Source organism: Poecilia latipinna, unplaced genomic scaffold (genome assembly GCF_001443285.1).
Source record: "Poecilia latipinna isolate Pla-1442-1.1 unplaced genomic scaffold, P_latipinna-1.0 Scaffold31, whole genome shotgun sequence".
NCBI classification, from domain to species: Eukaryota; Metazoa; Chordata; class Actinopteri; order Cyprinodontiformes; family Poeciliidae; genus Poecilia; species Poecilia latipinna.
Window position 1 is genome coordinate 84,104 of NW_015112647.1, and position 14,499 is coordinate 98,602.

Below are 14,499 nucleotides of genomic sequence, written 5' to 3' on the forward strand. Positions count from 1 at the left end.
GAGCCCATTCAGGTCAACTGATGAAATATAAAGCTAAGATTACTGTCTATCCATCCATCCTTCTTTCTCTCCCCGTCTTTAAAAGCCTTCCAGAAATTTTACCAAATTCATCACAGGTGTTTAAATTTAACTAAGAAATCGGACATTTCAGTCTTTAAGTATTTTTAATTTTGACAGGAAAAACGCATCATAACCCTGAGAGAATGAGACCAAAGTGAATGTGACGTGTTCGTTTTAGAGAGAGAAATATTAAACCTCACAACATCACCAAGCGTTTGGATTTAATGTGTGAAAAATATCATCAGAAGTCAAAGCTGAACTCTGAAGCTATTCTGGAAATGCTGCCATAGACCATAAAGCTGGTTCAGATCAGATCTGTTGCTGCAGCTCACCATGCGTCTTCTCTGACCCGCCTGCTGCTTGCTGTTCTGCAGTGGGAGCGGAGAGGACTCGCTGGACCGGCTCCTGCCTCACGCCGGGGCCCCCCGCAGGAAGAGCGCCACCTCTCTGAGTAAAACGGAACCACCTCTGCTCCGCACCGGCACACGTACCATCTACACCGCCGGCCGCCCTCCCTGGTACGACGAGCACGGCGCTCAGTCCAAAGAGGCTTTCGTCATCGGTATGACGCGGTTCTCCTTCTTCATGTTACAGAGTCCACCATTTTGGACCGTTCTCTCTTCATGTCCATCAGGGCATTTATCATGCTGGCTTGGTGTTTTTGGGGGCCCCCTGGTGGCGTGGAGGCCCTAAGCAGCCACTTAACTCTCATTATCTTGGGCCGGCTGTGATGTCCATGTACACTTTTACGTAATCAGTCATTCATACCACCAGACATTAGATTCACCCAGAACAGCTGAGATCTGTGTGTCTGCAGGGCTGTGTGGGGGCAGCGCCTCAGGGAAGACCACTGTGGCCAACAAGATCATCGAGGCGCTCGATGTGCCCTGGGTTGTGCTTCTGTCTATGGATTCTTTCTACAAGGTGAGCTGTTCTTCCTCATGCTTATATGTGGATTTACTGCAGAAAGAAATCGTCTTTAGGAGGAAATATTTTCATCCTCTTGGTGTTTTGTTGTGCCGATGTTTTCGGTCACAGATAGAACCATTTAATAAGCCTTCATGCAGGTTAGGATAGATCTATGCATGTTTGTTACATTTTTTGGACAAAATTATTCTTAATAAATTCAATTTTAGTCTGCTCAGTTTGAGCTCCTTTCAGAATGAGCTGTTTTGATGCATCTTGTCATTTTAAATCCAAATAAGCTGCAGCTAATGGACTATCAAATGACGTATTATGACGTAAATTCACATTTTGTAAGCAGCTCAACGGTAAGCAGCTCAACGTTTGCACTCTCATGTGAAAATCACTGCAATTAGATGCGCAATTATACTGCCGTACATCTTTGAAAAGCATTAGTAAAGCCTCCTAGACAACCAACAAAAATGCATTAAGGGGTTCATTTCTGGTAAGTCAACAACCAAACACTTATCTTTTTCAGCAGCCATTGTACAGCACAACAAAACAAAAAAGAAACAGTTAAGGCCCAAGAGCTGTTGTTGTTGCCTTCAGAACAGCTAATTCATCTAAAACCTGATCATCATTTATTAATTAAATTTTCCTTAAATTCCCAGTTGTTTCTGCGTGTCTCTAGTTTATTTTTTTTTTATTTCATTGTGCTTTCTTTCTTTCTTGCACAATGAAAGAAAGAAAGAAAATGAAAGGAAGGAATTTTGATTCTGAAAAAACCCCAGCTGGGCCTGGAACACAGCTTTGGTTGCTAGGTAACGACTGGGCTTGGCTGTGGTTGCTAGGTGACGGGCAGTGCCTGCTCATTTGCGGCATTAGATTCCGGAGGTTTTTGAAATGGCTCGTTTTCCAAACACCCAAAAACATTAACTTACTGACAAAAAAACGTGTGGGTGTTTCTTTTTTTAAGTGCTATGGCTGTTTTTAGAACCAAACGAAGGAACAGAAACTTACAAAATGTGAATTTACGTCATAATACGTCACTTGATAGTCCATTAGACTTGGTTTGATTGTAGACCGAATAGCAGAGATTCTGGCGTGATGAACATTTAGAATGATTTACCGAAGAGCTGCTTGTTTTCCTGCGGCTTCGCGGCGTCTCGAAGCTCCTCTGAGTTGCCTCCATGCTGCATTTGCTGCAGGTTTTGTCCCCAGAGGAGCAGCTCCTGGCAGCGCAGAACGACTACAACTTTGACCATCCAGGCGCGTTCGACTTTGAGCTGCTGGTGGCCACGCTGCGAAAGCTGAAGCAGGGAAAGAGCGTCAAGATCCCTGTGTATGACTTCACCACACATGGGAGACAGAAAGACTGGGTACGTGTTGCTCTGGTCGCGCATCAAAGCGTATTTATTACTGCACTGCAAAACTACAAAGTCAAACAAGTATTTTTGTCTAGTTTCTAGTGCAAATATCTAACTTTCAGCAAGATATAGGAGCTTGTTTTAATGAAATAATTCCTTAATATTGATGAAACCATTCTGGCTGATTATTTCACTTATAACAATACATTTTTCCCATGTTACAGGTGAAGTAGTCTGCCAGTGGAAATGGTACTTTTTTAAGGAATTATTGACTCAAAACAAGCTCATATCCTGCTGAAAATTCAATTACAAATTAATTTAGACTTATTTCAAGTGCACTAAGATATTTGCTCTAGAAACTAGACCAAAAATACCTTGTAAGATTTTGTGTTTTTACAGTGTAGTGTCTCTTTCTGATGAGCAGAATGAAGGGTTACCTTCTTCACCATGAAGCAAAAATAAACAAAAATCCTATTTTTCTCACTTTATATCTTAAAAACGGTTGTAAATGCATGTATATTGTTCCTTTATCCTTATTTATTTCCTCTAAAGTTTATATATGTATACAGTCCTTGTTTGTGCACACATTCTTGGTCAATGAATCTGATTTTATTTTTGCTAATTTTGGTGAAATATTCACAGGTAATTCACAAATTTGCACCCAATTAATGCTTTTAAAATGTATTCAACCCCAAGATGAGTTCATGTAAACTCGTGGATTTCTCCATCAGATTCATTCAAAGTAAAAAATTTTTCCTCCTCAGAGCACAAATATTTCCACCACGTTATAAGTGAAATAATTTTCAAGTGGAATTTGGACTTTTTCATCAGCATTATGGAATTGACTTAAAACAAGCTCTTATATCTTGCTGAAAGGTTTGATAATTGCACCAGAAATTGGACCAAAAATACTTGATTTTGTGTTTTATTTGCAGTGTGTAACAAGTAAATTAAGAACCTGTCTTATAATTTTAAGAAAAAGAATGTAGGATTGTATGTTTGAGGGCGGAATTTTCAAATTTGAGATTATAGAAGCAAAGTGAAATTAAATTGTCCCTCAGACTTGTTTCTGTTTCTTCTTTTCTCCTCCTCATGCTTCGGCCTTTTCTCTTTCTGCAGAAAAATGTGTACGGCGCGAGCGTTATCATATTCGAGGGAATAATGTCTTTTGCAGACAAGGAGCTTCTCCAGGTATGGCAGCACATCTTTCATTCCTCCGTATTTGAAGAACTCTTTGTGAAACAATCAGAAGCTGCTGCTTTTTGCAGCCGCTCTGCTGAAGTCGGAGCGACTGAAGGTGTTTCTCTTTCTACCCGTCTGCAGCTGCTGGATATGAAAATCTTTGTGGACACAGACTCAGACATCCGACTCGTCCGCCGGCTCCGCAGGGACATCACAGAGCGCGGCCGGGACATTGAAGGCGTCATCAAGCAGTACAACAAGTTTGTGAAGCCTGCCTTTGAGCAGTACATTGAACCCACCATGAGGCTGGCCGACATCGTCGTGCCTCGAGGTTTGTGCCGCTGCGGCCATCTTGAACAGGGAACGATGTTCCAACAACGTCTGACTTATGTTTCCCTTGTGAAGGTGGTGGGAACATGGTGGCCATCGATCTGATAGTCCAGCATGTCCACAGCCAGCTGGAGGAGGTTAGCATGTGGCGCCCCCATGTGTTCAACAGATGTAACTCACACACTTTTATTTTATTGTGGTTCGTTTGTGACTATAAAACAGAATAAAATACTCTTTTTAAAGCTGTAGAAATATTACAAATCAACTTAACTTTTCCCATTTTTTACTTTATAAATTTTATTATTAAATTCAGTCATCACCACACTTTACAAATACTAATATATTATCTAAATTTCTAAAAAGCTTGTTTTTTTTTTCAGAACAAAAGTTAATTTGATGGTTTATTTTTTATTATTCCAAATATGAATATTTGAATTTTTTTAGTGTATTGTTTTAGCCTGTATGGAAAATTGGCTGCAACACTGATTCTAAACATTTGTTTTCTGTACAACAGCATAGAAAATCATAATCAAAAGCTTAATTTTTTCCTCTTTCTTTTATATGCAAATTGGTAGATTTACTAGAGAAAAAAAATATGTTCCCTTGGTGGAAAACAATGTAACGTGAAATTGAGGGAAATTCAACAATAGAATGAAAAAAGCAGTTAAGAGTAGAAATTAATTTGTATCTATTCAAAAAAATAAAATTGTGTGACAGTGGCTTCAGTAAACCTGATGGGACACAGATTACTCTGTTTAAAAATCAAAGTTTGGAAGAAAAGGGGCAACAACTAAAACTCAAGCAAATATCCAGTTATTTATTATATATTACATTTCTCCTAGTACGGCACCTTGGTGAACCCCGTATGCAGTTTGAAAGGCGTAAGAAAAACATGAAGAAAAAGAGGCAACAACTAAAACTCAACCAAATATTAATTTATTATTATGATTATTGTGGAGAAACGAATAAGTTAAAAAGTTGGTTTGATGTGAGAGCTAGAGCGTTAACATATACTTTTTTCAGACTTAAACGGTTTATCAACATTAAACCATTTAATACGGTGAACTGATTTTAGTGGCCTGTAGACAAATTTTAGTACTTTAAAAACAAAAACCATTAATAAAATACTAGAAAACTACAGAACCCCATTTAAAACGGAACAATATTGTATTGTTTACTTGCACATATTACAATCATATTGTTTTCTAAATAACTGTTTAACTAAGATATTATGATCAATACGTAGAAACATAGAAAGAGACCAGAAAAATCTCAAACTACTAAACTCTGGATGTTTTCCTTCCTCAACACAATCTTTAGCTTAGCTAAAAAAAAATAAATAAATCTTTAGCTTAGCTAAAAAAAGAACTAAAAAATAAAACAATCTTTAGCTTTATCTGTTTAGCTTAGCTTGTATGAGTTTCACGCCGTTCAAACTAGAACTGGGCCTTTAAACGCATCTAAATGTCCGTCTCATCCAGGAGATTTATAGGATTATTGTGTTTTAATGATGGATTTTGGGGGGTAAATTTTAGAGGTTTTATACTTTTCTATTCCTGACAGTCTTTTCTCCTTTGATTTTCTTTGTCTTTTCATTTAATTTCTTTTCTCTTTGTGCAGCGTGAGCTCAGTGTCAGGTACGCTGAAACATATTTTAGCTTCCCCAGCAACTAAAACTTGACTCCATGGCGGATTTATTGCCTCTGTGTGCACTTTGACCTAGTCAGAAGTTTACACACATTCTTCATGCGCACAAATATCTTATTAATTTTGGACTTTTAAGGATTTGCTTTCTTTTGAGTGATCTTGAACGTATATCGTTGTTTTTGTTTTGTCGAACCATTAAACTTTTCTCAGAGGGAATTTGTTGGTTGCTTCTGAACATCCAACAAATCTCCATCAGACGGATGAAACAAGAACAACATTTTTTCCCTCCATCCAGGAGTGGTAGAGGTCTAGGGTCAGGAAAAGGGCCGATAACATCCCTGCAGACCCCACACATTCTGGACACATTCTGGTTGGACATTTATCTTGAGATCACTGCTACACAGATGGTAGATGCACTTCAAAAACACTAAATCTTACCAAGTTGGGTCACGTTTCTGGTGAAAATATCTTAGCAAGCATGAAATAAGACTAAACTGAATTACAAGTAACTTTTTACCAAGAGATAGGAGCATTTTATAAGTAAATATTTCCTTTACATTAATGAAAAAGTGCTAGTTCCATTGTCAGATTATTTCACTTGTAGCAGGACATTTTCCCAAGTGAAATAGTCTGCTAGTGAAACTAGAACTTTTTCATCTATGGTAAGGAACTATTGATGTTTAATAAGCTCCCATCTTACTGAAAAGTTACTTGTTATTTTGTTTTGTCTTTTTTCAAGTGTATTAAGATATTTGCACTAGAAATTAGACATAAAATACTTGTCAGATTTCACTCTGAACAGCTAGAAGGGTTAGCTGCTCTACCGTGAAGCGAATTAAACATATTTGGACAACAACAATCCTATTTTACACATTTTGTGTATGAAAATGGCTGCAAACGGAACAATATTGAGCGCTTTAAAACCAAAGTCAGATTCCTTGGTTTTGCACACAATCTTGGTCAATAAATCTGATTCTAATTCTGCTGATTCTGATCAAATATCCAGTGGAAAATCAAACATTTGTATCCAGTTCATGCTTTTAAAATGTACTGAGTCCTAAGATGAGTGGATGTAAACTTGTGGCTGGACATTGTGTTTCTGTCAGAGTAAATAAAAGTAAAACCCTTTTTCTTTATCTTGTTTTCTCCAGAGCTCTGCTCGCCTCGGTCCAGCAGACGCAGCCGCTGCCTCAGACGCTCAGCGTGCTGGAGAGCTCGCCGCAGGTCCGCGGCCTGCACACCATCATCAGGTACGGCGACACGCAGGTTCACCTGAAGAACTACCGCATTTAAACTGAAGGTTGTTTCTCTGCTGCAGGAACAGAGAGACGAGCCGAGATGAGTTCATCTTCTACTCAAAGAGATTAATGCGTCTTCTCATCGAACATGCTCTGACTTTTCTACCCTCTCAGGTGGTTTCAATTAGAAAACTGGTGTTCAAAACATGCAGCCTCGCATTTTAAGCACCTTGCTGTTCTTGAGGTGACTGATTTAAAAAAAATAAAAAATTTTAACAAAAGTGTTCTGGATCAATTCACTGCAAAAAATTCACACCGAGCATTTTTGGTTTAGTTTCTGGTGCAACTGTCTTAGTACTCTTGAAATGAGACAAAACTAATTTACAAGTAACTTTTCAGCAAAGATATCGGAGCTTGTTTTAAGTCAACAATGATTTAAAATGTATTAAAAAGTACTAGTTTTACTGGTAGGTTATTTCATTTATGACATGGTAAAAGTGACTTGTTTTAAATGACATAATTTGTCAGTGAAACTGGAACTTCATCAATATTAAGCATTTATTAACTTAAAACATCTTCCTGAAACAAACACAGACACATAGCTGCAGTTTTTAAGTTTCATATTTAAAGAAATTAATTTGGAAAAAATGTTTCTTTTGCCTAATTTTGTTCTTTTGTGATTATATTATTTATATGGATTATTTTCACTTTGATCTTTAAAATGCCAAAAGTTCAACATATTCTTATATTTTGGTCCGTCTGATTGTGTATTTTTTAAATATTAAATGATTAATCAGAATGATCAATTACACACTACTAGAGTAAACTTTTACCAAATACTTTTTTTTACTTTTTTGAGTTTAAAATGTTGAAGTAGTGCGTTTTTACCAAATATTTAATTACTATTTTACACTTACTGGATTAATTCCTTGGACAGCTGCCTTTTACTTTCACTAGAGTAATTTTTTTGGATGCTTTACCCACTTCACTCCATGTCAGCTAAAAAACAACAACTTTCCTGTGTGTTTCTCTTTTTGTTGCTTCTTTTTGCAGCCTTGTGTGGTTCAGACTCCGCAGGGCCCGGACTACGACGGCCGCAGCTACAAGGGGAAAGGAGTGAGCGATGTTCTCTTAGCTCCCTGCTGAGCGTTCTCCTCTCCTCGCCTTCGCTCCACTTCCTCTTCCTCGCCTCCGCAGATCACCGGCGTCTCCATCCTGAGGGCAGGAGAGACCATGGAGCCCGCCCTGAGGGCCGTGTGCAAGGACGTCCGCATCGGGAAGATCCTGATCCAGACCAACATGGACTCCGGCGAGCCAGAGGTAGCGGAAACCCTCAACCCGACCCGACCCGTTTGCTATTCAACACAGCGTCTCAAAATGACTTTCCACCATTGTTCTTTTACATATATATGTATAAAAAATTCTTCCTGGTGATGCTTGTCTCCGTGGTAACTACCTGTCCTGTGCCTGTAACCGTGGCAACCGCTCTCCCCTCCGCTCTGGCCTGGCCAGCTGCACTACCTGCGCTTGCCCAAAGACATCAGCGAGGATCACGTCATCCTGATGGACAGCACCGTCTCCACCGGCGCTGCGGCCATGATGGCGGTCCGGGTTCTGCTGGTGGGTGGAGACTAGCTACGAGTCGACCGCACTCAACCCCAACACGCTCGTCTGTGTTTGATTGGTGGTAGAGATGAAAGTTATCGATTAATGAGATCATCTAAAGTTGATTGAGCTTATCAATCGAATGATGGTTCATTTGGGCCTTTGTAGATAGAAGCAATAAATTTCCACCAAAAGACTCCAAAACTTTAGATTAATCTCAGAAATTTTCTATAAAAACAAGGACATTTCTGAGCTCCAAAAGTTTAAAATTTGCTTGATAGAAACAGATCTATCTAGTAAAATTTCAGGAATTTTCTAGAAAAAAACGTGGATATTTCTTATATTGAAAAGTAAAAAATTTGCTAGAAAGAACTCCCGAAATTATCAAAACTAAAATTTTGAGATTTCTGAGATTGATCTCAAATTTTCATTTTTTCTAGCAAATTTTCAACTTCTTCAAACTCAAGAAATTTCCTTTTTTCAAGAAAATTTCTGAGATTAATATAAAAATGTATTCTCTATTTTTTAGAATCTGAAATGACCTCATGTCATCGATCTTACAATCGACTAATTATTAATTCATAAACGACCATTTTCTTAGAAACCTAAGTTTTATCTCATATCAACAGTGCCAACTGTATTTTATAACATAAAGGCATACATTTTCCATAAAAATGCTGAATTTAAAAAATATTCTTTAAATTTTAACATTATTTTGTGTCGTCATCTCTATTAAATATTGATTGAATAAATATAAATTTGTGTTTTTTCCACATTATTAAACCTATACATATTTTAAAAAATCTCTTAGGTTACAGAATAGAAAAATGAACGATGAAAATATGTGAAACAGAGAGAAGATCATACAGAAGAACTGTCTCTGCTTGCCCTGGAAGGAGAGTAAAAGATTTTTTCTATTATATGAATTAACTCAGGACATCATCATGTTTTCCCCACATTTCCATTTTTTCTGCGTCCTCTGCTTTTCTGTAACCACATTCTCGTCTTTGTAGCGCATTTATAATATTTGATTAATAAAGTTGAAGCAGCTCGACTGAATAAGAGCTAGTAAGATAACAACTTAATGAGTTTGTCGAGAGTTTATATTTCAAAACGTAACATCATAAAGTGCATTTTCCACCCCACACCGGACCGTTAGACCGTTTCTCTTTCCGGTTGCTCTATATCCCCGCCGCCATCTTTGTTTCTATATTAACGGCTCAGAATGACCAGCGGCGCCCTCTGCTGGATGGCGGCCAAACGACAACACTAAAGGAAGGTCTAAGCGTATCGAGTGAAACTAATTTTAATATAATAAACTACTAATCGATTTGCATTGTTAGTTGGTGAGTTTGATTAGTACAATGTTTGGAAGACATTTTAAAAAAGATGATAACATAAGCCACTGACCGCTGGTGTGTGTCTGAGCAGGATCATGAGGTTCAGGAGGAAAAGATCATGCTTGTGTCACTGCTGATGGCTGAACTGGGAGTGCACTCTGTGGCCTACGCCTTCCCAAAGGTCAAGATCATCACCACGGCTGTGGACAAGGACCTGGACGAATCCTTCCACGTCATTCCTGGTATCGGTAAGCAGCCACGCACATTTAAGTTCAGTTCACTCATTTCATTTTAACAGAGATGTAACTTGTTACTTTTACTCAACTACATCAGTAACTTTTTTTTTTTTAAAAGATGTACTTTTATTTGAGTAATTTCATTTTGAAGTATTTTTGATTTTATTTGAGTAAAATGTCTGGATTTTCTACCCATTGGATGAAAAACAAACATGTTTTAACCAGAAGTTTACCAGGCACAGACACACACCTGCAGTTTTTGCTGAAGTTTCATAAGTTTTTTTATTGAAAGAAACTGATTTGGAAAAAAGTTCTTACTTTGTTACTTTTATGAATTATTGTCCTTTTAGTCCTTAAAATACCAAAATTTAAACTTAAATATGTATTTTTTGGTTAATCTGAATATATAATTTTTAAATATCAATTGATCACTTGATCAATTAGTCAGACTTTTTACCAATTACTTTTTTACTCTTACTTGAGTACATTTTTTGAGTGCTCTACCCACCTCAGATCCTGTAAATAAAACATAAAGAAGCAGCAACATGTAATGTATGTTCAAAATCCAAATATAAAGTATTATTTACCTTAACACTATCTCAAAATGACAATAACAACAAAAAAGAAAAACTTTTATTCATATCAGTTACCAGTAGCAACCTCAAACACTATAATTAGTGAAACTAAATATCCTTTAGAAGAACTGCATGATAAAAAAGGATGAGCTCAAAATAAAACGTTGCTAAGATATCAAATGTGACGTTTTTTAACAAGGCTGCTGCTTTTTATGAGATTTAAATGAAGTTTCAGTCTGAGTCACATTATAGACCTGCATATAGAAATCTGAATTTTGTCATTTTAAAGGACTATTTAGAGCTACGCAACTTTAAATATTGAAAATATAAATCGATATTGTCGAAAAATTGTTTTTCTAAGCACTGCTAAAAGCAATTTTTGACAACAAAAAGAGCGTTTTTGGCTAAAAAACTAAAAAAAAAAAATAAAAATAAAAAATACTAGATCTGACTGCAGCTTTAACTAGGAATATGTTGTTAATGATTTTAATGAGAATGTGTTGAATAAATGTGGGCCTGCTTATTGACAGAAAAAAGAGAGTGCAGAAACTGTGACTAATCTTCAACCATCAAAAACACAAATGTTTGGACCGGAACCGTCTTATGTACAAAATAATTAGTGTTAAATTAGGTTAAAACTTTTAAAGCATTAAAATCCTGTATTTCTCTTTGTGTTCCTAAATAAAATGTAAACTGGGGTAAAACTCTAGAAAATACAAAACATTACTGTAACCATAATAGTAGTAAACGTTATAGTAAATAGTAGCAGCAGAAATAATGACTGGTTTTCTGTTTCAAATGAAAATTATTATATGTTTTATATTTTTGTGTATTTTGTGAAAAACGTCTTCATGTGTTTAGTTTAATTTCTTTTTAACGCTCCTCCTTTTCCTTCCTGTTTGCTGTTTCTCCGCTGCGTGTTTTCAGGAGACTTTGGTGACCGGTACTTTGGGACGGACGGGTCGGTCGGCCGGCTGGAGTGATGAAGAGAACCAGGAGCAGCTGTCAGTGTGACTCTGGATAAGGCACAGACACCAGATACATTCTTATATTAATTTTATACACTGTAGACCATTTTTGTATGATCAAACAGCTACGAACGTGCTGAATATTTCTATAAAGACTGGTGCCATCATCACCTGTGAGGTTAAACATTGCAATAATTTCATTTATTTCATAATCTAATCCAGGATATGAATGAATTGTCTGTTTTTAAACTGAACATGTGTGAAATGTGCAGATTTATATATTTTTTAGGTTTAATGTGACAGAAAAAATGTCAACAGGAAAAACATCACATCACTGTAATGTTCATTTTGTTTTTTGTTTAGCATGTTATAATGATAAGTGTCTTCATTTCCAAGAAATGCTGCACCTCTATGTAACTCACATTTAAAAAAAAAAAAAGCTATGCAAAAATATTAAAAATTAGCTGCTAAAGCTTCTTACTAAGTATTTATGGTCAGAGAACTTCCCCTGCAAATATCTTAGTACTTGGAATAAACAACTAATTTGTAAATAACTGTTCAACAAGCTTTTATATGAGCCTGTTTAAGGTAAATAATTCCTTAATATTAATGAAAAAGCACTTTGATTATTTAACTTATAAAATGTCTTTCTACAAGTGAAATAATCTGCCAGGGAACTAGAACTTTTTCATCCATAGTAGGGATTTATTGCTCATGTTTCTTGCTGAAAAGTTTATTGTAAGTTAGTTTTGTCTTATTTCACGTGTATGAAAAATATTTGCAGTAAAAACTAAACCAAAATTACTTTGTAAGCTTTTGGGGTTTTGCAGTGTACTCTGTCTGCTCTGCACTTTTCACAAAAAGTTTGGGATATTTGGCTTTTGTGTGAAATTTATTGGAAACTTAAAGATTTCATCTCGTTCCAATAAGATTAAATAATAAATTATTAAATTTATGTAAAAGTTTTCTCATCTCCAGCAACATATTCAAGTGAAATGGTTCAATAATGTGTCATGGAATTTGAATTTTATCACAATATTTTGTGGTACTATTGTGATAACGATAGAAATAATTAAAAAAAAAACTATTTTATTTCTTATTTTCTGACTGTATTCATGCCACCACAAACTGAAATATTGTCCTTGAAAACATTCCCATTAGGCTCTTTCAGGACACCACTTACTTAAAAAAGTGAGATTTATATCACTGAATTTCACATAGCGTCTGCATTTAATCATGTTTTTTAATTTTCTGTTATTTATTGATGATTTCATGGGACAAACAAGTGGACAAAATGGCAATAACTCTTTAATTTCCAGGAGATTCACATCAAAATTGTTGTTGCAAGAAGCGTACAATATTGCACTCGCATTGTATTGGTTCAACGCAGTAGTTAATATATTTCAGGAGCCATGCATTCATATAAAATGCAAATAATACATGCGGCCAGTTGCTATGGCGACTCTTGATAAAACAAATGTGACCAACGCGCCAAAACTGAGAGATTTGGAGACACAAAGATGCTGGAAAATGAAGAGAAGAAAGAGGAAAATGTGAATTTAAACTCAGAGTTCTGATTCTGTGTCAAAATGCTAATAAACAACCATTGTTAATTTTATGTCAGTTATATAAAATCATCACAAAACTGTTTCTTGTTATGGGATTTATAAACCTGCATTTTCTTCACTCTTACAGCCTGACATCAATTTATTTGGCAGATTTTAGTTTTAAGACCAGATTTGCCTAAAGGTGAACATTTTAAGAAATTCTGATTAAAAGAAAAAAAAACATCTGAATTCTGAAAAAGGTTAGAATTCTGAGACAAAAAAATTCAATTCTGAGAAAAAAGTTGGAATTATTAGATTAAAATAGGAATAGGAGGAAAAAAATCCATAATTCTGACCTTAATTGGAATTCCAAAAAAGTAAAAATCCTGAGAAATAAAGTCAGAAATCTAAGTAAGAAGTCACAATTCTGAGAAAAAGTTAGAATTCTTAGATTGAACTAAGAATTCTGACATAAAATCCAATGTTTTTAGTTTGTTTTTGTTTTTGTTTTTTTGTCCTAATCCTCTTCCATAGTGGGAGAGAAAGGGGGATCTGAGCCTGTATTCAGTTTTCTCTGCACACACAAACCAGTGCTTGAACTGAGAAGCTCCCCTCAGAGGTCACGGTCGGTCACAGGCTGGCAGCTGAATATTTTAAACCTCCTCAGACTCTCAGGGTTCACACGCAGGCCGCCCTGCTGCAGTACACTGTTCGGCCTGCAGGGGACAGTGTCGCTCACGCTAATCCCTCTTTCCAGGGAGAAATCTCCTGCTCTTCCTGCTCCTTCTACTAATGCGCTCTGTAAAAACACAGAAGACACACTTACACACCCGAATTACATCTAAAACATTTGGAAATATATTTAATTTGTTATTTTAGGTGCTAAATTCTCTGTTTTGTGCTTTACACACTGTAAAAAGCTTGACTATAACAACATTCAGCTTGTTTTTGGGGGGGTTTTATGACCAGCACTGTTTGTTCCACTCTGCTGTGTTCACCCATAAAACCCACCCCTGGTGATGCTCCCTATTACTGGGTAATCTCCCACTTTAAGGCAATCTCAGCTCTTCATTCATGCATTCATTCAGCCATTCACGCTGCTCACAGGGAGATTATCGCACATCACCGGAGCTGTGAATGTTGTGTCATCTTCACACCTACAGTCTGAGCGGCGCCCCGTGTGTTGTTTTATTTTTGTTTTGTTTTGTTTTTTTTCCTCCAACCCACCGTGACTGGTTGGCACCGTGATCGGGGATGTCACACGACGTGCTCTGTATCCTCCAAGACAGCAGAAGACTCGCTCGCTCATGTGACTACTGCCTCAAGGTTAACCTGTTACCATGGAGACAGGCCAGCCAATGGAAATTCAGCAGACGGTTACGATGTTGACTGCAAGCTTTTTGTTTTAAGGGGTGACCTATTTTTTTTCTCCTTCCTCCCCCCCCACCTTCCTCGGTCCACAGCAACACAGACGCAGACCCCACTACACACACACACACAC

The 14,499-nt window shown here is 36.8% G+C and overlaps 1 protein-coding gene and 1 long non-coding RNA gene across 3 annotated transcripts in view; one reads left to right on the top strand and one right to left on the bottom strand.

Moving 5' to 3' along the window:
- Nucleotides 1-11,876, top strand: part of uckl1a (uridine-cytidine kinase 1-like 1a) — an 18,320-nt gene extending 6,444 nt beyond the window's left edge. The window contains exons 2-15 of one of the 2 annotated variants that reach the window (XM_015040691.1): nt 435-622; nt 878-984; nt 2,172-2,342; nt 3,450-3,521; nt 3,654-3,843; nt 3,918-3,979; nt 5,463-5,479; nt 6,641-6,739; nt 6,808-6,901; nt 7,781-7,843; nt 7,925-8,047; nt 8,240-8,347; nt 9,764-9,920; nt 11,411-11,635. In XM_015040691.1, coding sequence (XP_014896177.1) covers nt 435-622; nt 878-984; nt 2,172-2,342; nt 3,450-3,521; nt 3,654-3,843; nt 3,918-3,979; nt 5,463-5,479; nt 6,641-6,739; nt 6,808-6,901; nt 7,781-7,843; nt 7,925-8,047; nt 8,240-8,347; nt 9,764-9,920; nt 11,411-11,466 — 1,507 coding nt within the window. In that variant the 3' untranslated portion in view covers nt 11,467-11,635. Of the gene's footprint in view, nt 1-434; nt 623-877; nt 985-2,171; nt 2,343-3,449; nt 3,522-3,653; nt 3,844-3,917; nt 3,980-5,462; nt 5,480-6,640; nt 6,740-6,807; nt 6,902-7,780; nt 7,844-7,924; nt 8,048-8,239; nt 8,348-9,763; nt 9,921-11,410 lie in introns of both variants that reach the window. The other variant, XM_015040683.1, reaches the window with a different exon arrangement.
- Nucleotides 1-14,499, bottom strand: part of LOC106952567 (uncharacterized) — a 28,094-nt gene that overhangs the window by 9,334 nt on the left and 4,261 nt on the right. The window lies entirely within an intron of this gene.